Genomic DNA, 26,959 nt, shown 5'->3' on the forward strand with positions numbered 1-26,959 from the left:
TACATTCATCATGAGTTCTACATCAATGTAGCTCTGAAGTCTACAGCAGGGTTAGCAACAGTCTGTGGCATACCATTAAGTTCACAGATTGTCATTTCTACAGTAATACAAAATAGCTTGTAAAACCAATATGTAACACTGTATATATGCATGAATATAAAAATAAACCACACCATCAATATGTAAAACTTCACAACAATGATGAAACAGTTTTCTTCTCAACGGTCTTCAGTATTGATGAGTTGGTTCTCATTGTCATACCCATCAGGCAGGTATGCTTTCCTTAGCTGGTCTGACTTGGGTATCGAACTGCCATTCTTGACATAGCGGGACAGGAAGGCTCGCACAGATGGATGATCGGCCTTCTCAAGTGGAATATTAGCTTCCAGGCACATTTTCACAAAGTCCTGGATGACGCTGGTTTTCTCTGTCTGGGCAGTACTGTTGCACTGAAGGGACGCAGTCAGAGTCCTTTGCTTCTTCCTGACATTCTGTTCTTCAAACTCTGCCTTTCGCTTTGTGTGTGTTTTAGACTTGAGATGGTCATTGATCGCAGACTTGCGAACGTGATTCAGAACCACATTGCAGGAAGTACAGAAGAGTTTTCCTCCATCTTCATGCAGCTCACTGCCAAACTCAGTTACACGATCCTGAGGAGTGACGTACAAAGCAGTTTTCGAGCGGTTACGTGATGGAGCGGACTTCACTCCAAATCGTTCCATTGTTGCTTTCAATAAACTTTACCTGAAACATGAGGAAAAAAAACTTTGCTATTAAAGTGTGCTAGTGATTTCAACCAAATAGTTCTGGATGCAGTCTATTCAATATCAAATATAGCACTTATTGACATTTAAAACCTAATTACATGCAAGATACATGTGTGAAACTATTATTGAAATGTCTTGGAAGTCCATAGAACTTAGGAGACCAAAGTTCTTCATGGGTCACAGTAAAATACCTTCATTTCTACAACTACAAAGCTCAGCAGAATGCTCAAAACTCAATCTGTTTGTCACTGAAAGTCAAATAAAAAGGCTTTTTTCTTTTTTGTAAAGAGTTTGTATCCTTTACTCTTCAGGGTAAAGGGTGCTTTCTTTTTAGTATTTTCAACGTATTTGACAGTTTCTTATTTATGCTGAGTCAGTGTTTTTCTGTTTATTTCCTGAAAATGCCTATTAGTTCTGTTAGCAAAAGCTTAGTTGTCCAAATAGGAGGCAAGAAAGCCATTACTGTATCTTACAAAAGCCAGTAAAAAAAAAAAACAACACAACCCAAAAAATCCCCACCAAACCAAACCTGAGCTCTGTCAGCACTCATTTGGGAACACTTCTCACTTTTGCCCCAGCTCAAACCACAACTCTTACATTGAACCTTAACTCAGAGTCAAAAGCAAATCGGCAAATCATTTTGTCATTGCAACTAGAGACTGCTGAAATAGCCTAATGTGAACAGAAAACTGCATACATTTCAATGCAAAATAAGAACCTGTATTTTCAAAGATGACAACTTCTCTGTGGAAGGTAACTGATAACTAAGAGAGCTGGACTCTTTCTAACATCACTCAAATTATGTTATGTTACCAAAGCAGGCAACAACCTAGTCAAGTGTACTAAAATTAAACAGGACTTATTTCTGTTTTTGTTGTTGAGAAATAGAATAGCTGGTGTAAATCTCAGCCAAGGTAATTTAAGTCCTTTTCAAAGTAAAGTTGAAGTCAAGAAACAGTTCTGTTCAGGTTTGAGGGTTTCTGAGCAAAATGACCATTCATTACGTTAACTACCCACTTCCTTATCAAAAAAAAGGGCAACAGGTATTTATTAAAAAATATATTTTGGAAAATACTTTGAGGAAATATAATAGGTTATCGGGGCATTTACTTGTGGGTATGAATGACTTCAAAGAATTTTGTATTGCCTGTGCTTGCAAGGCAGACTGACAGATCAGAATACCTCTAGATGTATTTTCTCTGTATTTTGTTATGCATACAGTTTGCTGTTGAAACATTTTAAAAGATCTGGCTTTAAAAGACAAGAACTTCTAAACTAACTGTAGGTTGAGCTCATCCAGCTCTAAGGATTGAATGGAGTTTCTGCTGTCCAGAATGCCTTTTGCTTGCTCTGGAAATAAATGAACAGAGAATTCAGTATTCAAAATGGTCTTTTTTCTTAAACAATTGCTATACTAAGAGATGACAACCTTTCAGAAACAAGGAGAAAAAGACCTTGCAATTAGCTCATTTCCTAGTTAATTTTTTGCACTATCTGCTACTTTCCAGAACTGTAAGTCTTGACTGATACTACACAGTACTACAGACTAACATAAACAATCTTTTGTCATTCTTTTTGTTACTTTATGCAGTTTATCCCCATGAGTCTCCTAAGTAACTGTTTCCTGAAGTCAAGCGGAAGACAAAACTTAACCTAACATAAACTTGTTTCTTAGGCTTCTGAAATGTCTAAACAAATCCCCCACCAATCCAGGTGATTGCACTTATGCAATGTCAAAGCCCACAGGAATTCTGTGAGCAGTACAACCACTGAAACACTGAATTTTTGGTGTTTTGCTGTGGTGTTTTTTTTTTTTTATTTTTTGTCTGAAGTTTTGGCATGGATTCTTTGATGCCTACTAATGCCTGAGCTACCTCTGGGTTACCAAGTGCAGGGGAAGGCGTCCCGAGCAGACCCTCTGTCGAGCTTTCAAACGAGGCCAGCTTTCCCGAAGCGGCGGGCGCCCAGGGGAAGGAGGGTGAGCACGCCTTGGCTAGTGACACCAGCAACAGGACCACTAGGCGCGCAGTGGGCCTTTTGGCGAATCCGAGGGGTATTTCGGGGAAGGAGGGAAACCAGGCTGGATTTCTAGCCGCCGGGCAGGGTTCGCTGCCCGCCTCGCCGGGACCGGGAGCCAGAACTCCGCGCGTTTCTTCCCTGGGGTTTGGCTCACCGGATTGACGGCGCCATTTAACCCCTGAGGGCTCTGAGGAGCGCCGGGGTCCGCGCCCCGCCGGCTGCCTCTCTCCCTCCCCCGCCACGGCAGGCTGAGGGCCCGGCCCGGCCCCCGGCAGCGGTGCACACGCCCCAGGCCTCGCTCCCGCCGCCGCGGCGGCGGCAGACAGGTGCGGCCCCTCCGGCCCCGGAGCCCCGCCCCTCTCCTTCCCCCACCCGGCACGGCGAGTGTTTCCATGGCAGAACCGGGAGGCGCCGGTGCCGCGCCGCCCCCTCCCCTTCCCTTCCCTCCGCCGACCGGCCCCAGGACCCCACAGGCGGCGGAAAGCGGCCCCGGGCGGGCCCCGCCGAGGCAGCGCCGCGCCAAGCCCCACCGGCCCCCGCCCGCCCCCTGCCGGGCGCCGTTACCCGCTCCGGCCGCGCGGCCTCCTCACGCCCCGCCGGCGGGCGCTCCGCTGCCGCCGCCGCTCACTTTTCCGCGCCGCCGCTAGGCCTCGCGCCGCGGGCCGAACGCACCCCTCCACCGACGGCCGCCGCGCAGCCAGCGCCGCGCCGCAGCCAGACGGACCTACCCACCCTGGCGGCCGCGGTAGGCGGGACCTAGCAACCCGCATGGCAACCGCCGCGCCCGCCCGCCGCCCGCCTCTTGCCCGCCGCCACAGAGCGGCCGAGCGGCAGAAACCCCTCATTGATTGGCTCCCCCTTGCCCGGGAGTGCGGAGATGGACGGCACCTTTCCCCAATTAAAAGTCGGGGGGGCGGGTGTAAGCGCCGTGATGGAGGCGTGCTCAGACCACTCAGAGTGCGCGAGGGCGACGGTGGCGTCTAGCGGACGGGGGCTTTGGCCAGTCGTCGGCGTGAGGCTGCGGAGGGAGGTGTAACAGACGGGATGGGCAGCCAATGGCAAGGGGAGGACAAAGTAACGAAGAGACTTTTGCTCCAATCGAAGGACACCTCGGTGAGGCCGGGTGGAAGGGAGGAGCTAGAGGTCAGAGGTCATCAGCGAGTTCTCTCGTCGTTTGTCGTTGATCGGCACGGCGGCTGGTCCAATAAGACCACGGCGGGTGGGCGTAGCCGGACGTGAGGCGGCGGGGAGGGATCGCCCCTTCCGGCGTGGCGGGGCGGGGGCAGGGGGGTGCTCGGTACGCGCAGGGCGGCCGGAGCAGCATGGCGGAAGACGAGAGCGATCAGGAGTCGGAGCGGCTCAGTGAGGAGCTGGAGGCGCTGGTGACGCCGTCCCTCCCCGCCGGCCTGCCGGCCCTCCTCAACAGCCAGTATTACTGCCGCCGCTTCTGCCAGGTGAGTGCCGCCCCGCCTCCCCGGCCCGCTCCTCGCCCCTCCCCCCGCGGGCGGGGGTGGGGCGCAGCGGGGATCGGGCCCCCCGGCCCCTCACGGGTGGGGGGCAGGGGGTCGCCGCGGCTCCGGGGCCGCTACCCCTCAGCTCTCCGCGGGGCGGGGGTCGGGCCGCTCCCCAGCGTCTTGGGGTCAGTGCCGGGGCAGGGCTGGGGGGGTGAGCGGCGAGGGAGGGCCCGCTCCGCTCTGTTCCCTGCTCTTGAGGTGGAGAAGGGGGAGGGGGGTGCCGCGTGTCCTTTCGTAGGGTCGCGGGGGGCGGCCGAGGTGCTGGCGCTGAGCGCCCCCGGCCCGGGGCGAGGGTGGAGGCTGGAGCGGCCGTGGGGCTGGGCCGGGGCTGGCGGGGAGGCTGGCGTGGGGGTGGGGAGGGAAGGCGCCTCCCGGCAGGGGGGCGGCGAGGGAGAGCCGGGGCGGCCGCGCGTGGCGGGGCCCGGCCGCTGCCCCTGGGAGCCTTCTCGGCCGCCGCCGGGCCCGGCGTGCGGGGACACGTGCGGGCGCGTAGGTGCTGCGGGCGAAGCCATTCCGGGTGGCTTTGCCTGGGCTGGGGAGTGGAGCGGGTGGCGAGCAGGGGGAGGGGAGGGAGCCTCGGAAACGGTTCCCGTAACGGTGGCTGAAATGGACCAGGGTGGGCTTTTTAAATTTTTTTACTGGAAAGGCAACGTTTCTTCGTGCGGCCCCGGCATTCTGGTGTTCGCTGGAACCTCTTTCTCTATGCTTTGCAAAGTAACAAGCAACAACAGGTTGCTTTTCCTAGTGGCTTTCATCAGCAGGTGTTGATGAAACATCAGTTATGGTGGGTGTATTTCAGCCACGCTATTTGCTGTTTTCAGAAACACAGTTTAGAGGTTTTTTGTATGGAATTACTTAATTTCGTCAATTTCTTGCCTGCTTACCTCACCATTATGATTGTTTTCTTCCCCTCAAATTAATGTGTTTCTGTGTTTTTATTTTGTTGTTCCTGTTCTAACGTTCAATAAAACATCAATTTGAAACACTATTTACAGTACGATGCGTTTAAAATAATTACGGGTAGAATACTGCTCAATAAGTCCATAGGTTGCTTTTTGGGTTTATCGATCCTTTTGTATTTTCTTCTGTTTAGTGATTTCTCTGAACTTAGTATGTGTGCAAAAAAAACCTGTGAAGCCAGTAAAAAGAGAATTGAATGGTTTTGGAAGTATAGTGTAAACTACAGTTGCAAGAAATCCCAACCATATTTGATTAAGTTGGCAGGTTGGAAGGACATTTGTCTCTGCTGAACACTGAGAGTTTTATCGTAATTTTTTCTAGCTACGCGTATGTGTGTTCAATTCATTGTGCTGAGGAGGAAATGCAGGCGGGTTGATAGCTTCATGTACTAATGCCAACCCGTTTCCCAGACAAAGCTAGGAATTGGTAGGGAACAGAAGAGGACAAGAAGACCAGGGGAGAAATTTTCCTGTAAAATGGTTGTATCACAATTATTAATGGTAGACTATCTAAATCATTTGACTTTGACTTCTGCCGTTTCTTTTGTGAGGAAAGATTGCCAAGCCCTCTCCCCTACATTGTTTTGCTTTGAGTTTATGAACTCTCCACATGGGCAGCCAATGTTCTAAGTATATAAAGGGCTCTGTTTCTTTTCTCTTAAATTTTCTTTTTAACAATGCATAGTTTAAATAATCCTGATGAAAGTGAGTTAATATAGTAACACTTTGTTTCCAGGGTTGTTTTGTTGTTTAAATTTGGCCCCGTGTGATCAGCAATCATGTGCTTACTCAAAATATAATCTTCCATGCTTCGTTTAAGCATGTTTTTTAGTGATGGATTCTTCTACTGATTTAACTGTATAAATACAAGATCTTAAGTGGTGTAGTGTACTGGTATGAAAAGTTGGTAGCTGTGTGACACTTGTGGTTTGACAACAAATGAAGTTGTGCGTGTTTCATGTTAGCTCATTTGTCCTCATGAGATTGACATGGTTTAATTATTCTGGTCTGTGTATAACTGTACGTACAGAGGGCTAGTAGGCCCTCACCTTATATGTAGTAAGAGATGAAGCATATTTATATTGCTTCTTCGGAAAGTATAATGAAGTTTAGGTCACCTCTTTCTCATAACATTTGTCATAAAACAAAAATACTCGCTTAAACACTGTGTCACTTTATTAGATTTAGCTCCCCCCCCCCACCCCAGATATGTCTTTTTTAGTGCAGTTTTTCCTTTTGGCTCTAGTTTTATCAGTCTGTTGCTTTGCACTTCTCCATCCAGATCTTCTGACAGTTTGGCTGTTGTGCAGATCAAGCCTCTCCAGCTCATTCCACTCTGCACTGATAATGCAATTTTTGCTTCTCTTAATGGTTATTTGGCACTTCTAAATGTCCTAGTTTGCCTCCTGTGTTCCTGTTCTTGTGTCAAAGTTGAACTACAGTTGTAGAAATAGTTGCTTAGCAGTAATACCATGAGTTTGAACTACCCACATTTTTATTTTCAGAAAAACAACCTATTAAAATACATGGCTGTGCTTCAATGGTAGTGATGAAGCTTGGTGTCAGATGAAAAGAATATTGTTTAGATTGCATATAATTATGCTACTGTGTGAAGTATGCGTGTATCCACATCTCTCAGTAAGAGCTACTGGAAAAATGAAGCAAGGTGTTTTGGTCTGTAGACACATTTTATGTAGATAGAAAGGCAAAGACCTATTGACTGAACTTAAAGAGTAAGAGTGGCTTAGACCGTGAACAGCAATGGCATGCACATGTCTTTCATCCTTGAAATACATTAGAAAGGTAAAACATCGCTGTAAACAGCCAAGTTCAGTACTCTTGAGGCCTGGCATATTGCAGCAGAGCATTTTCCTTAAATATATCTGTAATCAGAATTTAATGATATGAGATGAAATCAGAATGTGGAGTCTCTAAAACCATGTGAAGTTTCTGGGATCTGTTTTTGTGTTACAAGTGTGCATGGTCATACAGAGTCATTAACAGCCTGAGTCTTCCAAGGCAAAGTGGATAAAATGTTTTCTCAGATTGTTATTTGAGATTGATGACATGGGTAAAACAAAAATCAAGATTCCTGTGGTTGGAAATGAAAAGAGACAATTGGAAGATGAGCTAAGTGCCCAGCTTATGCATTTCACCAGCTGTTTCTATGTTACTTTTTAAAAAATTGCTGACCTGGCATTTCTTCCTGTTTGTGAAGTTCACTGTGTATTGAAACCACTTACACGTTGGGAAGAGGAAGTCTACTGTTCCCAACCTTGACAAGGAAAAGAACAAGGCATCTGTAACTACTTTGTAGGTTTCAAGAAAGTTGAAGGGTGGTACCTAGCAGAAACCCCCTCAGTCTAAACATTTGGAAGAGCTTTGTGAATTTCAACTTGTTATGTTATATGCAGAATTTGAAATTCTTTAATGAGATTTCTCAGGGACCAGAGCCATTGAGAGGTTCCTGTGTGAATGAAATAACAAATGATGAAGGGCAAAAAAATAGCATAGATGGTTGCTTTTTGGTGTGAGGGTGGAGGGAATACTTTTATAATTAGCAGGGATGAATTTGTAAATTTACTTGATTTGAAAACAGACCTTAACAGCAAGCTGGAAAATGGATATAACTTATTTGTTGCACTTGAAGTGGGTATGGTTTTACCAGCTAGCTTGACCTGAGGGCTAAACACTACTCAATTGGCTCTTACTGTGGCATCAGCTTACGGCCTTCCAGTATGATCTGACTTCCTGAAATAAAGATTACCTTGTTTGCTTACGTTAATTGGTGGTTATCTTGAGTCACTGCAAGAAAAATAATACTTGTGTTTTTAAATTCGAAAGCTAAGTGGTAAAATTTAGTAATGCAGTAGAGAAGATAGTGTTTCCTGGATTTATTTTAGTGGGGAAAAAAAAAAAACAGGGGTGTATGATTCAACTGTTGTCTCTCTTGCTTTGTGGGGATGGAGGTAGAAAAATACGCATGTCTTCTGAATGTTTGTTCTTCTGATTTGGAGATTAATATGTTTTCATACCTTTTATGATGTGCTTAAGTTTGAAAACACTTTCTTTTGACTCTTACTTTGAACTTCAAGTCAACAGTTGTTAAATTGCTTTTATATTTCATACCAAAAAAATCCCACAACCTTTAGGTTATGCCAGACTTTTATTTTACTACTTTTTGGACTTTTGGGATCTCCATACACCGTTTTAAAGTTTAGCTACAGAAATCTTGCTCACATGAGTACTAGTAGGGGAAAGTTCTCTCTTCAATTTCATTGAAGCTTGTTTCTCTGAGAAGGTATGATTTGTTATTTTTAACCCCCTGTTTTCTCTTGTGGTGATTTGTGGTGGTGTAGGGATTTTTTGTAGCTTCCTGAATAAATGTGTTTTATACTTGTTAGTGGCTTAAATTTTGAGAGCACCATTGAAAGGCACATTTGACTTATTTGACTGACATTTTTCAGATTTTTAAATGTGTGACGTTGCTAGTTATGTGAGAGCTGGTAAAACGCAAATCATACATTACAGTAACTAAATGTACCTGTGCATCAAAGAATACTATAACTACTTGACACGGTTTACATTTTTAAATTAATCTGTCGTTGTGTTCTCTACATACTGTGTCTTTTTTCCGTGCTTGGCTCGTGAAACAAGCATATTCAATTTACTAGTTAGCGGTTAGTATTGTGCTACTTGAGATTCAAGTGAGGTTCAGATTTAAAAGGAAATCCTTGCAAAATAGCTGTGGCAAGCACCAGGTCTTGTTTACATCCAAGCTGAATGCCGAGTGTGAGCGTTCAGTTTTGTTGGGAATGATTACCTGTCTGCAAAGAAGGGTGTGCTGGGTTAGGTGGTGGCACCCTTTCCTTTGGCACTTGATGGGAAACCTGATAAGCCATTATCATGCAGGGCTAGGCTGTAGTATGTGTAGCGCACTTGGCTGTTTTCAGTCAGCTTCTCCGAAGAATTCACAATAGTGGTTGATTTGCAACTTCTTTATTTGCAGATCAAGGCTGGAGGAGTCAGTCTTCAGTGCTCTTGTCTTGTCATTAACATTGTAAAGTCTTTTCTTATTCACATACTTCTGTCTTCGTACTGGCTTCTCCTCAGTTTTTGTGCCTGCTGTCCTTTTAGTTTTTCCCTGGGTAATTATCTCCCTGTTTTAAAAGTGGAATTAAGGAGTTAGTATTTTGAAAAAGGAAACATTGCACAAATGTACAAATACGTTGTATACTTTTCTTGATCTTTGTAACGTTTTTCTCCTTCCACTTCTTCAGAGCTTTTCTGTTTCACACTCAAACTTACTGGTATTGCTGCCTCTCCGGTTTTTAATGCCTTGTCTCAAAGTTTAGGTTTTGTATGAAAATAAACTTTTGATTTTTGCGTGGAAAAATGTCAAGATTGTAACTTACAAAGGAGCTGGAGGTTGTTATCCTTAAAAAGAAGGATCTCCGTTGGATGATGCTTCTGTAGCATAGTCAGTCTGATAGCCTTGCTACGTGGGCTTTTTCAAGTTAGAAAAGGCACGCTTACTGCAGTAGATAATGCAAAAATCAAAAAGTTAAGTGCATTTGGGTAGCAGTTGTTCAGATGAGGGAAAGAAGTAATTATACTTTTTACCTGAAACCCATCTTAAGTTGTGTTTTATTAACATCACTGGTGATCCGGACATACGCATTCATCTGTGTTCACAAGATAGTCAGTTCTCACTTTCATATCTAATCAAAACAATTCCTTAATTTACTTTCACTTGGCGGGTGGGAGCTAATGAAAAGGTGAGGAGGAGTATTACTACTTTTCACTATAAATGTTTATCTTTCAGTCATAAGATCTTACACAGGCACATTTACTACTATGCTACAGTAGCCAAAACTGCTTTTTTATTATTAATGTATAGTTTTCACTTTTGTGACAGATGGTCAGTATGTATGGAAACTGGCTCTTTGGGCAGCTAAATGTAATGGGTATATGGAACTCAGTCTTAGATAGTGTTCTTGCCTCAAGCAGGCTGAGGAAATGGATGAGATTTTGGTGATTATGGGTGGGGGGGAGGCATTTGGCTTTAAGGATAGAGTTTTGGCAGAAACTTGTCTCATAGGATGTGTCATGCTGTTGCTGGGTGATGTTTATTCTTTTGCCAGGAGTGTGATTATGTTTGGTTACTCCTTATGTAATATTCACATGTGAATTGCAGTAAAGACATTGCTTACACCCCCCCCCCCTTTTTTTTTTTCAGTTACACCATATAAAACCATTTTAAACTTGTATGTGTTGTCCTAAAATCTGTACTTGGCTAATGGAGTCCTTTTTTGTAAGGATGCAGCTTGTTCGTATTGCAGAAACAGAACAAAATGCTCATCATCCATTTGATAGGTTAAAAAGACGCTAAAGAAAAGTGTGATTATTTCTTCTGATGTTTCCAGGTAGAGTAAATTTAGTGTTACTCAAGTTCTCTGCTAGAACTGAACTTTGGTATCCAAGCTGCTCTGGTACTTCTGCTGCACAGATGACTGTGGTAGATGTTGCTTTTAATTATGGTTCTTAATTTGCAGGAAACTAATTTTTTTAAAAACATGCCCCTTTTTTGCTTGGTGTTTTAAATCCTTTTTCATTCATGCTATTCTGCGACAGCCACTATATTTGCTTATTACCACTATATTTGCCAACTAGCTTTCTTTTTCTGAAAACTATAAACAGAAGCACTCACAGAACTGTTATGTTTTTAATCCTGTGGTGACTTCCTTTATTGTTAAATCTCACCAAAAAAGTTACTGGAGTAACTTCATTTAAAATCCTAGTCATGACTGAACTTCAAAATTGGTAGGATTTGTTTCTGTTTAGTTTCTTTTTTTGTTGTGGGGAGAGACAGGAAGAGCTGTAGCAACTTCAAGCCTAGCACTGCATAAAACATTTGTTTCTTGTGTCCCACGTATTTGGAAATTAGTTATTTGCCATGTTATTTCTCTTAAGTGTTTGGAATATAGTCAAATCACTTTTTATATATACGTATGTATATTTAATAATTTAAAATATATGTGTATATTTAGTCAGGTAAAACATAATATTCCAGAACAAATTTTTTTTTTTTTTACTTTGGTCTAGGTTCTTACTACCTTGTTGTTTTTGGGGTTAGCTGCTTTAGCTGTGTGCTTAGAAACTTCTTATAGGAGGCTGATAAGTCTGGTCTTGATTTTGCAGTCAGGACACATCTCAGTGATGGATTTTCCTCTGAGTTACTCAAACATATTAAAGTAGTAGTGTATTGGTGTGGGAGAAAGGTGAAGTTGAATTGGTGGGGGCGTCAGAAAGATGCTTCAGCCTCCTTTTCTGTATCTGTACTGAATGAGAAAGGGAAGACAAATGTCCCACACTCTCTTCATGGATGGTAGTAATTTAAGAGGTAAAGACAGACTGGGAAATTATGCATGGAGAGTCTTTAAGTATATAAAAATTGCACCCTAACAACTGTTAAAGGGAATTGCTAAAGAAGGTCTCATAAAAATGTCACCTCTCTTCTGGTTTTCTGCACTGTGTATTGGACAAGGATCAGGCCATTTCATTTTAACAGTGTTATGTGTTTCTTGTTTTGGCTGACTTCATTATATTGAAATGAGTGTGCTTCTTAAAAATGTGCTGATAAATGTAAACTTTAAAGCATTTAGGACTCAAGCAGCATAATCTATCTGATTTTCTGAAGTGCTGTAACAACTTCACAACATGAGGGTGAACATACGTGTGTGTCCCTTTGACTTGTTTACCACTTCTGACATTTTTCAAGGAAAAGTTTTTTGGGATTGTTTGTTTTGGGGGTTCTTTTGGTGTAAACCTTTACCTATATTTTGGTTTACAGCCCTGCTTCAAAGCATGGCATGTTGAGTGTTTTGAACCAAAAAAGGTGTTAGTTTCATTATAGAAAAAGCTATTCCATAAGATCACTTGAAAACAGACATTGATGTGTATACACAGAATTGTAAAGCAAACATATGTCCTTGCATGCCCCCCTCCCCCTTCCATATAGAATGTGTATGGAGTGTGGTTTGGAATTTATTTTGTACTTCATTTAGCTTCCCCCCCAATCTTTTACTGGTGATTGTTGCAAGTCTGCTGAGAATTGACCAATTTTAGACTTTTTTTCACCTTGGATTGACGAATGCATGGTTTCTGGTATCCACACTCAGAAAAAGTATGCTATTCCTATTTTTCTTGATCAGTTGGCAGGCGGGCGGGCCTGTTGCTGTGAATCTTTTGTGGATACATTGGAGTCGCAGGCTAACTGCCTAAGGCACTGTTGCTGTTGTGGTGTCTTCCTTTCTGTGCTGCCTCTTGTACTTCTGTGGCAGGCCAGTTCAGAGGGCCAATGCAGACAGTGACTGATGGCTTTTTTTGGGAGAGTAGGCTGTTTTCTGCCAGTCAGTTCCTGAACTAGCTTGCTTTGAGTTCATATGGGCACTGTAGGTGCAGTAAAGGCAACTAGTAGGCCTGTATAGGCCTTTATAAAGTGTGGGCAGTAGGACTGCACCTTTCCGAGACTGCAAAGTCTATTTATTACTCTCAGCACAAGTGTTTGTTACATCGTTTTTGAGTGCTGATTGTTTGCAGAAGCAATACACTGGCATTAGGACCAGAATCTTATCAAAAGTTCATATATGCCTAACCAAAGAATGAGATGAGCAAATACAGTATCTTTCCCCTCTCTAACCTTTTTCAGTTCAGCTAACTTACTGTAGTTAGTAGCTTTTGGTGGATATGTTTTTCAGCTCATGCAGCCTCTTTCAACTCATGTAGCCATTCAGCATCCACAGCATCCCTTTACGGAGCTCCACAGCTTAATTGCGCACTGTGTGAAGAACTGCCTTCTGTAATTTATTTTGATCCTGTTTGTGAACCTTGTTTGGTGTCCCCCTTGCACTTGTAATTTTTCACAACTTAAAGTGGCCTGGTTAGCTGCATTGATCCTTATGTGAAATCCTTTTTGCTACTTAGCATGCCTTGTGCTCCTTCAAAGGCTTTTTTCAGACCTTCTTGTTACTCACTTTTGATATAGGAATGGGTAGGTAGCAAACCAGCGTGCAATTTTATAGATGTGGGGATGTGCTGTGTTTTTGAGCAGTTCATATTCTGCTTTATCTTATTACTCTCTTAGTATTTAACTTGCTTTCTTGGCCATTGTGATGAGCATTGAGGTGATTTTTTGTTAAAACATTTACCATAATAATACAGTCTTGCTTTTGGGTGGCAATTGTCAGTTTGAAGGCCATTATATTACATGTTTGGATTGTTTTGTTCCCCAAATATCCCTGCACACCTGCCTATGCTGAATTTCATCACTCACTGTCATAAATCCTTTCTACAGTTCTTTACAGTTAGCACTTAATACTGTTTTTTTGTTTGTTTGTTTTTCTTCCTGTTAGCATGATCACAAAATGTTGTCTCATTGCTTGAAATCATTTATAAACATATCTGTGCTGTGCCTCTCAGGTCAAAGTGTTATGAAACACCATGGAGGGAACTGGTGTTTTATTTCTACCTTTGACCATTTGGAGGCTAAAACCACTAAAGGATGTTCGTTCTCTCTCTCTGCATTGTTTCTCCTAAGGCTTTTGTGTTTCCCTATCCAAGGGACCTTGTTAAAAGTATTTCAGAGAACTCTCAATAGACGGGTGAGGCAGTACTATTTTATAAAGTGGTTATTCTTCCTTGTGTAAGAGCAGGAGTATTTATCTACAAGTCTGCTAATTCTCTTCCAGTTGACCTAGATATTTGCTGCATTAAGCTAACAGATTGTCAAACAGGAATTATTAAAATACATTTGGTGGAAAGTAAAAATTTACTTACAAAATAGAAATCTGTCTCAGCCGTTGTTTGTTGGTGAGGAGAAAAAATTACTGGTCCCATTATCAGTATGTGCTTTGCTTTGGACCATCTATAACCAAACTGTCAGAAATGGGACACTGGCCTGTTTGTGTTGCAGAGCCTTAAATAAAGTTACGCATGCAGCTTCAGAACTAAAAATGTAGGCCACTTAACCTGACTTAAGTCCTTTATTTAGTTCATGGGGAATTAGGCAAATCTAAGTGGGATTCACAGACTTTTAAGTCAAAAAGAAATCTTGATTTTCTTGTTTGTTTAATCTATCCTTTGTTTTCTGGCCTGGCTTTTGAGATGGGTGGTCACTAGCTTTCTAGGGGTTGGCACTTCATAGCTGTCTTGAAGGCAGTTACTTGTCTCTTCCCTATGCTATGGAGTGCTTTAGCTTTCTTTTTACAATATGGCTGATGGCATTTTGTTTCCCCACCTGCTTCTCACTTTCTCAGGATGTAGGAGTTCTCAGTTAGGTTTCCTGAACTGGAGAAGAGTGCCCTAGGCCCTGAAATGCAACTAGTCCACTTTCTTCTGCTTATATTGAAACTGTGCTGTTATGATGGAAAAAAATAAGGCACAAGTAAGTGAGCAAAGGGAGCCTGACTCTAGTGCAATGAGATAAGCTATGTGCCAGTGTGTGGAAGAAATACGGTTTTCAGTCTCTGCTTAGAGTGATGCCTATGAGTCACATCTTAGCTGTTGATTAAAGGAGGAGAGAAGACCCAAAGCCCTTGGCCTTCTACTTGCTGGAGGAGTGCAGCATAATGGCTAGTCAGTCAGAGAATTGGTGAGTGCCGCTACAGACATCTATTTTATTGCTGTGCTTCGTGCTGAATTTGGTGCTGTTTTATACATGGAATGCTCTAAATGGACTGAGCCTTTCAGAGGACTTCAGTCTAGGCATACCCATATAGAAATATCAGATGGTGCTGGGTTATTGAGCTTCCCAGTGTGGGCATAGGCAGTGCCAGAAATTTGCATTTATTAATACAAACAAGATTGGCTAGATAGCCAGGCAAGGATTTTTCTCCATTAAAACACCTAGTTTTCACCTTCGTGTTTCTCTATAAATAGCGATGCAGTTCCTTAACTGTAGATCAGGGCATAGCTAGCCTTAGTTTCATCATATAGATAGAAAAGGCCAAATTTACTTATTTGATCAGATAAGAAGGGGTGACTGTATGTTTGTGCTTTTCTCTGCTGACATAAAGGCTAGAAGAGTGCAGGCTAGTCATTCCCCTCTTAGACAGTTTTAGAATGGAATGTCTGGTTATTGTTATAGACTCTAATTTGTGTCCTCTTGCAAAACAAAAGTGTGTGTTTAAACGCAGAGTGTAATACCTACTGTGATACTATGTAAGAAGAAAGTAAATCCTGCCTTATCCTATGAAAAGAATAGTTGAAGGTCCTTTGTGGTATATCTCTCATAATGTAGAGCATAAAGTTTCTAATCTTTTTTTGTTTTGTTTGATGACACAAAGTGGTCAGGTTTCTTTAGTTACAAACCCTACTTCTGAGGGACAAGGAGGGGGGGATAAAGCAGGTACAGTATTAAATACTTATTTCTGACTAAAGGAAGTGTTTTCCATTGTAACATATATTTTAATGTTTTTGTCATTAGGTTGTTGAAGACTATGCTGGAAGATGGCAGGTTCCTTTGCCTCAGCTTCAGGTGCTTCAGACGGCGCTCTGTTGTTTCACGTCTGCCTGTGTATCATTCCCAGCTGAATGTGAGCACGTACAATATGTATTGAGTAGCCTAGCTTTGTAAGTACTTTTTTTTTTTGTTACATCTTTTACAATATAGACTGTCTGTGTTACTTTGATAATAGCAATAGGGTCTCAGAGCTCTTCAGAGCTTTTAAGAGTGGTTTTACCAGGTGACTTAGCAATTCTTGGTTCGAGGTAGCTAACTGAGGATACAAACCTAGGATTTAGTTTAGTCTTTTTATGTCCTTGTTAAATCTTCAACTCTGGTATTAAAATATTGTATCAAAGGGTTTTCTGGCAAAATAAATACTCTAAAAAAATAAGTGATGGCTATACAGACTTCTTTTTAGAAAATCTTACTTTGGAGTATTTGGAGACAAACCTTTGACAGTACATAATTGTAAATAATTTATCTAAAGCTTTTACTGTTCCACCTCTACTGATGTAATAAGTAAAGTATTTGTTAAGATTTATAGAGTTGAAGAAACTCAAAGCATCAATTTTAAAACGGATTTTTATGTTTGAGTCATCAAAATGCCTATGGGAATGACTTGCTATACAGTTAACTGACCAAAAATCGTATTCAACTTAAAGAACTGCAGAATGTTAAGTCATAAATCTTGCTATAATCTCAGTTTTCTTTGTGGATTAGTGGCTTTCCCACATGAAGGCTGAAGGTGTCAAGGTAATGATCAGTAGATAAGTAAAAGTCTTATTTTTTTCTTGCTCTCAAAACCTACTTTTCATGTTTCAAGACCTCAGTGTTGAATGGAAGGGGGGAAAAAAATAAACTTTAAGTGAGTTAGATATACTTAGCTGAGATGCAGTATATTTGATCTTCTCTCAGCAGATGGAGACAAAATCCTAAAGGCTAGCTTTATTGTGAGTTTAGTTTGAGTAAATCAGATTTATTCGTCCAGCTGGTTAAACTGCATTCTTGTTGAGCAGTGCTTTCAAATACAGCTTGGTATCTCAGTTTAGAATTTTGTGTGGAAATGTGTCCTTCCTGCCTCACCTAGACATCAGAAATGAATGCTGTCCTAGCCTTCCTCTCTTAGTTTACTTGGTCAGGAGGACTGGGTTGCTTATCCTTTCCACTGTTCTGGAGCTATTAGTACTAATTACATAGGAGTCAAGGCTTTATTCTGTACACTTAGAGAGTATGTGCTATCTTTAAGCAGTGGTGAAACTTCACCAAAGAAATTTATGGTTTTGTGTATGTGCGCAAAACTATTTGACATGGGACTATATGGAATCAGAAGATCATGACTTTTAAAACTGGAATACTCAGGTATCAGAGAATAACTAGCAGTTGCACCAAAACATGGTGGCCTCTGGTTTTTTTTTTTTTTCACTAGTTTATAGAAAAAAAAAAAAACCTTCCAAGTTCAAATCACACTTTATATACTTCTAAATATAAAAGTTTGTGAGGAAAAAAGGTAGAAATTCAGGTATTTGTATGTAGAGTGGTCACTTCCTGATAATCTAGAAGTGAATTGATCGTTGTCACCCGTGTCTATCTTGGTTTTTGGAGCTGGGTTTGCTCACTGAGGTGTTCATCCATTCTAGAATGACAGCTTATTTTTTCTTTGGACTCTGCTTGACTGGTGTAGTTTTGCATGTGGTATCATTAAGGGGTCCTGGGACTTAGTACTTGTGGTTACCTGGGAAGCCTTGCTCAAATCTCTTGAAGATTTGGTGTATATTAAGTGCTAGTTCTTGGAGAGCGAAAATCTTCCTGACTGTATTGTCATGCTCGAGTAAGATTTCCTTAGTAACTAGACAATAAACTATTGACTGTTGCATTTCCTATACTTACTAGCCTTGCTATTCATCACAAGTGAAGCAGCACCTGTACTACCATCAATGTCAGGGAGTTTTAATAATGGTGCCAGCATACTAGTGTTCTTAGGCAATCTTCTGATGCCAGTAATACCAAAGTAGTGATGTGATAAATCTAGAAGCACCATTATTATAAACAGAAGGATGTAAATGTGGATGTGCAATGCTTCAGACTGTTTTAAGATAACTGGGCCAAGCTGGAATTGACTATAGTAATTTTAACTGAATGGAGGCTACTGATGAGGAAATAGAAATATTTTGATAGCTTCCTTTATTAGTCTGATAAGAGTGTGGAACAGGTGCATTGATAGGGAAGAAAACTGTAGTTTACGCTTGTTCACTATAATTTACAGATTTTTTTTTTTTAAGATCCTATTCTCTTTAAATCAATCAAAGCCAATAAAAATGGATGCATGCATCACTTGCTGTAACTAGTTTTGTCTTATTGTTTAAATTCCAGTTTGGTTGCTTCCCACAGTATGACATGACTCGTGTCTGACCTTTCCTGAGAGTCAAGTATGCTGCAAATTTTTGTTTATCAACATGAAATGAGATTATGTTTTTCAGAACAAAGTACTTATTTGGGTACCGGTTGTTTTTTCATTCCATATTTGATTTGAGATTCAAGGACCTAATCTGGAGAAAAATTCTGTCATTGAACATAATGAATGTGTACCTTTAAGTTTTCTAGGTCTCTTTTTGGCATAGCTTATTACTGGTTAGGAAAAAAAATACTGCAGCATAATTGAAAGAAAACCTGATTTTATGATGCTTTTGCATTATTCCTATACAAAACTTATATTTGTTTATGTGAATGTTAAGAACTTTTAATGCACAGTATTTCTGAAAATGTTGTTGAGAGGAAAAATTGCCTTAAGTCTGCTCTTTAACTTCTTTTGAATTAGCTTTATTAAAAATGAAACATTTTGTTTTGTAGGAATACTTTGTATGTTAACTTCAAGTACATTGAAGTTTGACGTTAAATTTGGAGATAACGGCAGTGAATTTAATTGTTCTGCAAAAGAGTTCCTTGTCCAACTAGCTGTTCATGAAAATCTGCCTTTTTTTAAGAGCTGTGGCAACAAAAGACTAAATGCTGTAATCAGGAAAGAAACTGCCATCATCGAGGTCTTGACTCAAAAACCTCTAGGCTGGAAGAGTGCTGGATCCTGTTTCAGGAGTCATTTTCTACCTTCTCGCTCTCTGCCTCTTTATTCTCTCTGTTCATTTGAAAAAAAACCCTCTAAGCATAATCTTAAATTGTCCCTATTTTCTTCTGTTACAAGACCAAAGCCTTTGCTGTTCAGTCCTGTTTCTAGAACACCCTAGATGCACAGTTTTTCTTTCAGTAGTCTTCCAGTATTATCTTTCCCTCCCAAGAGTCACTCAGTTATTCCCTGCTGCTCATGACCTTCTCAGTGAGCAATTGCAGATTATGTTAGTGCAGTACTTGGTAGTTTCCTTTTCCAAATAGAAATGAAATTTCTCAGAATCTTAAGACAGAGCAATAGCAGGTGCATTGGAGCTGTCTGCAGATCCATGAGATCCAACAACCTCATTTTTGATTGAGTTTACTGAATTGTAAGTATTATCTGGAAGTATGCTTCTGTAAATGAAGACTTAAATTGACCTGAGCTCTGGAAAGCTACTTTTTACCGACCTCTATGATTCTGCTATCAGAATTGTTTGTCTCAGTCACTGTATTAAAAATAATAAAATGCTAGACAAGAATTTTAAGATGATGGAAAACATGGAGGCAGGCCACAGGTCAGTTTGAATCTAGGCTGCTGTTGAAAGGATCAATCCTGCCACTCAAAAGAGGTGGCAGATAATTCACAATTGTGAATTCATGTTGCTGCACATAGATCTGATTTGCTTAAAAACTTGTTAGTGCTAAAATTGAGGGTTTTGTCAATTCATTTGAATGCTACACAGAAGATGGATGTAGTTCCATTTGCATATTTGCACCAAAGTTCTCCCTTGGAAAATAATCTTCAAAAGCTTTTTTTTTTTAAGTATTAAATTAATAGCAAAAGGCTTTTATTTGGAAATGTGAAATTAATAGCACCTTTAAACCTGAATCATCTTAGAGAGACTTCAGTGGGCGTTAGAGCAAAACAGGCTGAACTGGAATAAAATGTGTTAGTAGAAAGTGGTTATCGTGGTTATCAACAATATGAATTGTTGGAAATCTGCATTCATGTGAAGTTACTATTCCTTGAATGTAACTCCTTATACACTGTGCATACTACAGTAATTTTACAGTTGTCCTCTTTCTTCAAAATTGCTGCATATATGACAAATGCTTTGGCTTTTGAGGAGAGGTTCACTTTTGTAATTGCGAATGGGGAGCAGCAGTATGGAGGACATAGAGTTCTTGAGGGAGAAGATCAGGGAGGTACTGTGAGTCTAAATGTCCTGAACTTATGAAGAAGCTGTGGCAGAAGGGATTTCAAGTTGTGCTTAAGTATAAACTCTTTTATTGCTGATTTGGTCTTGTTAGCTTATCTGTAGCTGTATCATATTTGTGACTTGATGCCTGATGAAAAATGTGTTTGAGGTGTGTGTGGGGAAGTCTAACTTCTGAAATCCAGCACAAAGTATCAGACCAACATCAAGTTTTTGAAATATGAGTTGTGTTTAGAGAGTGTGGGTTTTAGCCAAACTTTTTAGAACGACTCTGGTGTGGGCACGGGTCTAGAACTTAAAAGAACTAAAAAGTCCTAATTTTGTTTTTAGTGCTGTGAAAAGTATTAGACTTACAGTAGTTTCATTTTTTGAATTAACATTTTTAGTTTGACTTGTCACTACTTCTGTTTTTTAGGAGTTTTTTTGAATTGCTGCTGTTCTTTGGAAAGGATGAGTTCTATGAAGATCCTTTGAAAGATATTTTAGGTTCAATCCAGGTAGTGTTGCCTACTTTCATATAAACCTTTAATATTATTTTACTACATGTAAAGATAGTTTTTGTGGATATATAACCTGGAGGAAACATGCCATTATAGTGAAAGTGAAAGCTGCTTTACTTACATTTATACCCCCCAAAAAAGCAGGGGGAGGGGAGGCAATATTTGAAGGGAGAGCCATTTATTTTTACATTTATTGCCAGTATTGCTATTTGAATCTGGTTGGACTAATTGAAATGTACATCTCTCTGTAATATCAATCTGGTTAAAGATGTAGTTTTTGCGTTTCCCATGTAGAAAAGGGAAGCTTTGCTTGTTTATACCTAATTAGAGCTTAATGTCATCTAGTGTTGCATACCAGTTCATGACATGAAACCTCAAGTTTCCCTCTGAGGTGCTCTATCTCTTCAGGTCAGCATAAACTTGCATTGTTTAAAACTGTTGTACTCTTGGCTAGACTGGTACAAGATTTTGCAGGTATGCAGGTACAACTGCATAAGGCAAATGATCCTTGATTTTAAAAATTGCCTTTTTTTGCCAGATAAGGTTTTGTTGTGGTTTTTTTTTCACCTGAACCAATTTTGAGAGTTGAGTTCACTGCATGGGAACACAAGCACTTGTGCCACTGTGAAAAGAAACTTTGTAGGGAAAGGAAGGATGCAAAACAGGGTTGTGTCTCTTCTGATCATGGAACTGCATTTTGAGGAATACCTATCCCCTTGTTATTTTTATGTTGATACCTGTTTGTTACTGCTGCTACAAATTAATGTGTCAGCCGTTGCATGCTTGATTAGAATTGGTGGAAGAATAGGGTCAAGGAGTGGCTTAGCAGCCTCAGGAAATGGATAGGGTCTCTTGCATAAGAGTAATGGAACATTCTGGCAGTCCTGCAATAAGTGCTTTTCAAAAACAGTTTATGAACACAACAGACTTTAGGGAAAAAGTGTGATGCATAATACTTTCTTCTCTGTGCTTTTGTATTACAATTCTCAATTGTCTTGACTTTTTAATAATTAACATATTAAAATATATCTCTACACAAATTTCTAGATAAATTCTGAATCAGTTGTGTAATCAAACTGGTAGTGAAAACCATTGCTTCAGTTACTTCACCATTCTTCACCATCAAACATACTTATTTGAATATCAAAGAAAAATTTGAGTTGAAACTAGAAGATTTTACAGCAAAAAAGCATATGTTAAGAAGTTAATCATATGTGCATAGAAGCCATTCTTCAGCTGCATTTTTTTGTTTCGAAGTTAGATAGCTTTTTCTCATGATTAAAGTTCTACTGTTGATTAACATTAATGTTCACACTTTTACCAGCAAATAACCAGGCATGGGGAGAGTGGGGGAACTTGGCATACATGAAAATCATGGGTGGCTAAAACATTCCAGATTATCTTAGGCAAGCGTAATTTCTGTTATGTAGAGATTTGGACAAAAATGGTTGCTTGAGGGCTGGTGACTCACATGGTTTAATTCAGTTTTTCCCTCGTAGAATTCAGACACCAGCACTGGATCACAAATCCAGCATCAACATGTCTAAATTTGCACAGACCAGCGTGAGGTGAAAACTTCTCCTATAGCATATGCCAGTAATCGCTCTAATTCAAGGAAAGGCATTTTTGCATTAGCAAATGGCAGGCTCTTGCTGCATGCCTATAGAAGACACAAGCATTCTGGCTTCCACAGTTATGTATTTAGAGAATACAGAATCTCTGTTTTTAGAGAATATAAGTTGATGCTTTAGAGCTTTGTGTAGGCGTGCTCAATAAAAGACTTTGTAGCTTGAATTGTTGACTGAGGAAGTACTTAAACACGTGTGCGTTTTCGTATTTCATATCTTTTGGATGGTCTAACTATTTTTAGACAGCATTGTTTTTCTTCTTTCTAATTGTTTTTCTTTTTACATGTAGGAATGTCAGAACCTTCTAAATAGATACAGAAATATGAACCTGGAACTAGTGACTCGAATCATCCGAGATGGTGGACCATGGGAGGATCCAGTATTACAAGCAATTCTTAAAGCAAAGCCTGTGTCACAGGAATTAGGTAATTCATTTACCATGTTAATTTTTATAGTACTGAAAAATGTGTTAAATTATGCTTTTTTTATTTTACATTAGGGTCAGGTGTTGTCAGCTGGCATTGCACACAATCTGACTATTTTTCTGTAGTAAAATGTACTGGTCCCTTTTTTATGTGAAAGAAAACTAAACTTCTTTGATAGTAATTTAAGTCTACTTTTATAGTGTAGAGATCAGATTATTCAGATACAAGAGGCTACTGAGCAGTTACTTAATATGACTTTACCAAATCTAGGTGTTCAACCCCTGAAAGAGCATGGAGAGTGACTTGACTTCAGTTAGGCTACTGAAATGACATGATTATGGGAGCATCTGATGTGTATTTCTGTCTCATGGTACTCTGACTCAGTTAATTTTTCTTTTAAATCGTAAATACTTGGTCTTGCGGCTTTTCTTGGTTCTGTTTAGAATGACACCTGTGACTACACCGGATAGCTGCTTTCTCTTTATACATAATTCCTAGAGTTGGGAGTAGGAGAAAGATATGACTTGTGGAAACAAAATTACTTGAATGTTAATGACAGTTCATAAGGGGAAAAATAGCTGATCTACAGTTAACTCTTTACTAACATCTTAAGTAACATATTTGCTAGAAGTGTTCTCAGAGGACCTCTTAAAAGTTGTTTCTGTTTGATAGTGACAGAAAATACTAGTTCTTCTCTATTTGCTATGGTGTAATGCATGATTCAAATTCACTACTGTGTTTATGACAATGTGTTCATTCTGTAGAGAGAGGAAGACGACTGTAAGGTCAGAACAGCTTAGTGAGCTGTTTCCTCAATCAGAGAAAGTATTTCGATAGCAAATTTAACATGATTAAATGGGTAGTCTGTTTTGTCTCTCCTGTGAAGTAAATGCTTGAGCAACATAGTTTACCCATGATTTTTATTACATATCTGATAAACTTCTAGTCAAATACCTACAGAAACAAAACGAAAACAAGTTATTATCCTTGTTTTGTTCTGCATTGCATGACAAACTCTAAAAGTTTTGGTGACCATTAGCTGAAGTTTAGGTCTTGGTCTCCATTTCTCCAGCAAAGAATTAGTTTAGTCCTTTCCTTTGATTCCCTTGATCGTCATGAAGCCTCTATATGATGGGTAACAGTTTGAGGATTTTTACTTAGTTTTAACCTGACAGAGGAGGAATGAGACTGCCTGTTGTCACTAGATGATCATATTGTTTCCTTTTGTTGCAGGCCACATCTCCTTTCCCTCTGCTGAGGTATTTTTCCTCCTTTTATCTTCTGATATCCCCACATACCCCCTTGACATCTCATCTGTGATGACAAACATTTTATTTCAGATAATATCTTTTGGAAGCTCTTTCTTTCTCGTCTCACTTCCTCTAAAATCTGATTCTTGTGAACTCTTACACAAAGCAAATGTTCTGTGCTGCTCTGTAGGCTGGCAGTATTTTGTGTATATTTTGAAACTTGGCCATGTAGTTCCCTCGGGAATCACTATTTTAAATGAGGAAAACTGCCTATTATTGCTGAATCGCCAACCATTACTTGAAAAGATAAATACGTACTGTGTAAACTACATAATGCTGTCTTGGATTCATTAATTACACATAGAAGCTTAGGCCAAGACAAACCTCTCTATGTCTGTCTTTACATGAATTGTAGTATACTTTGAGATGTTTCAGTCTATTTTGAGATGGCTGGAACGGAGAGCAGCCTTTGGGTTTAAAGAAAAATAGCAGGGTTGAAACTTCTGATAGATTAAGGAGAATAAGGCAGCCTACTGTGAACATCTAGAAGAGAATATTGTAGACAGAGGTACACTCAGATGTAAGCAGTTAATTAGTTTCTAAGCTGATGATTGACATCTATTGCTCTAAAGCAAAGTACATACGGCCTCGACAAGAATAGATGTTGTTTTCCCCAAGCCATTTGTAACGTATCACAGACTTGGCTAAATGCTACTATAGTTAGCAGTTGTCTTCTGCTTGGCGGTGTTAGAAGAGCTATAAAGGCTGCCTTGGGTAAAGAGGGCATTCCACTACAGGGAGGGAGCATAATCCTGCTGGTGGTGTAGCTGGAACTCCCAGTCTGTTTAAAAACAGTGTTGGAGGGTGCAGGAGACCCATATCCCTGGGAGCTTGTGCTGTCAGAAGTGGGCTTCTCATTTATGAAGCAGAGGGGCATATTGACCTAGGAGTTCTTCACACAGAAAGTAGGAATGATATAACAAGTTAACCTGTATTGTAGACTGCAGTCTTCGTTTGAAGGAAAAGAATATTAGAGCCAGTTGTTACATGTGCAGCGTTTTCTTTACATTAGCACATAAGAAAAGTTAAGTATTTTTGGCCTAATTTTTCAATGTGAATATTCAGTAATCTGTTGGGTAATGTTTGCATATTAAACCGATGATAAGGTTTATTATCCTAAGTATGTTAATTCAAAAAAGGAGAGGCCTTTATTAACTTCAAGGATTTTTCTGTATAATCACTTTTTCTTGCAGCTAATGACTACTATTAGATGCCAGCGTTTCTTTCAGTAGTCATCTTTACTAAGTTTGTACCCAGAAGTGCTAATGAACAGTGGGAATGAGATTTTCTCTTATGGTGGACCTTACGGTACATCTAAAACAAATCTCATCTAAAATCTTATATCACCTTGAATGATATTTCTTAAATGTTCGTTAGCATATAATACCATTAGTTTGTGTAAAAATAAAGATGGTAGAGAAATCCTGTTTCTGAGCATAAGGAAGGTCTTTCAAACCAGGCATCCTTAAAAAAGAAACGATTACTTGTATAACAGGCATTCTGTTAATCTTTTTATTTTGGGGAAATAATTTATCTTGGCTGTTCAGGTTGTGATGTTTAGTAACCACTTCTAATTTTTTAATCCTGTTAAAGTGTCACTTTAAGGTGCTTCTAACTTTCTTAATACAGGCTCCTTCTAAGATACAAACTTTCTATGCTCACTTCCAGCCTTCATTGACTTCAAGTTGACGATCTCTTTTCTTGACTTTTTTAAAATGTGAATTTCCCAGTTATTTAAATGTTAAGTATTTTCAGTATCTCAGTTAAAATTATTTCATTCAAATGTTAGCTTTAAGATTAGCTTTTAGATCTGAAAAACAGATTTCCAGAAATCAGGGGCTAGAATTTAAAGGTATTTAGGGATTTAGATGCAAGAATTGTGCCCAGTAGCACTTTTAAAGGAAGAAAAAATATATTTTCTGCTTCTCCAAGCAAAATCAAGGTGATCAAACCTACTTAAAGCAACAGCATGTGAAGTGTAGTTAACTTTTTCACCACTCTGAGCTCTTCCATTTAAATGGGTAACGAGTATCCTGAGGAGTTTGAAATATTTATAAATATAACCTTGGAGGTGATGTCAATCCTATACTTCCAGTAACTACCCAGATTGCAGTGCTGAGAAAGGAGGGAATTTTCTTTCTCAAAAATGTTAATAACTGCTTCTATTTAGTGTATATTTTACTAATCCTTTGCAGCACCTTGTGTTAAACTGTTAGAAAAAAGATTGCTGGTGTAAAAAAAAAAAAAAACCAAACAATTTCTGTTTCCAAGCAGAAGGATAGATTCCTGATGGTATTTAATTAAAAATTTGGTAGCTTCTTTAGCAGAGCCTTTTTTTAATATTATTTGTTGACATTGCACTATTAAAAACAACATTACATTTGAATATATTTGTTGCTTGGACTTCATATTCTAATTGCCTTTAAATCTTTCTTTTCTGTACAGTTAACAAATATTTAAGCTCTGAAAATCCACTGTTCTTTGAACTACGTGCCAGATACCTTATTGCCTGTGAACGCATCCCTGAGGCAATGGCTCTTATCAAATCTTGCATAAATCATCCAGATATCAGTAAAGATCTGTATTTCCATCAAGCTCTTTTCACCTGTCTTTATATGTCACCATTAGAAGATCAGCTATTCCAGGAGGTATTGTTTGTCAGTATACATTTTTTAATGAAGTGGTACATTATACTTAACTGTATACCAGTTGTCAAGAGGAGCATATGGAACTCTGTTTTTGTAGAACCAAATGTCATAAGATCAGGCAACTACACCGGTGTTGCTTAACTTTGTACTGGCTTAAGCTTTGAAAAGTTAAATGTTAAGTGCCTACAAATCTTGCTGACCTAAATGCATTTTTTTGGTCAAGTTTACCTAGATATATTCCCTAAATAACTCGAGTCATTAATATTTTGTAATTTCAGTGTATTGAGTATTTTGCTATTGACTGTTATTTTAGTGAAGGCACTTGAGCCGAATTGGTGTCAGTCCAGTGTTCTGTATGTTACA

The 26,959-nt window shown here is 39.9% G+C and overlaps 2 protein-coding genes across 2 annotated transcripts in view; one reads left to right on the forward strand and one right to left on the reverse strand.

Annotated features, from left to right (window-relative positions):
• Nucleotides 1–218: 218 nt before the first annotated feature.
• CGGBP1 (CGG triplet repeat binding protein 1) lies at nt 219–1,692 on the reverse strand (the record flags this gene model as incomplete). The annotated part of the gene is made up of 1 exon (XM_081997954.1): nt 219–1,692. Exon 1 carries the CDS (start codon nt 720–722, stop codon nt 219–221), a length of 504 nt encoding a protein of 167 aa, XP_081854080.1. The 5' UTR covers nt 723–1,692.
• Nucleotides 1,693–4,081: 2,389 nt separating this feature from the next.
• Nucleotides 4,082–26,959, forward strand: part of ZNF654 (zinc finger protein 654) — a gene marked incomplete at its 3' end in the record, with an annotated part of 32,444 nt that continues 9,566 nt past the window's right edge. Inside the window, exons 1-5 of the mRNA XM_082007581.1 lie at nt 4,082–4,240; nt 15,746–15,891; nt 20,501–20,582; nt 22,503–22,638; nt 26,394–26,596. Of these exons, the coding sequence (XP_081863707.1) occupies nt 4,109–4,240; nt 15,746–15,891; nt 20,501–20,582; nt 22,503–22,638; nt 26,394–26,596 (699 nt within the window). The 5' untranslated portion in view covers nt 4,082–4,108. The remainder of the gene's footprint in view (nt 4,241–15,745; nt 15,892–20,500; nt 20,583–22,502; nt 22,639–26,393; nt 26,597–26,959) is intronic.

The sequence above is a fragment of the Phaethon aethereus genome (genome assembly GCF_964289735.1).
Source record: "Phaethon aethereus genome assembly, chromosome: 1".
Lineage (NCBI taxonomy): Eukaryota > Metazoa > Chordata > Aves > Phaethontiformes > Phaethontidae > Phaethon > Phaethon aethereus.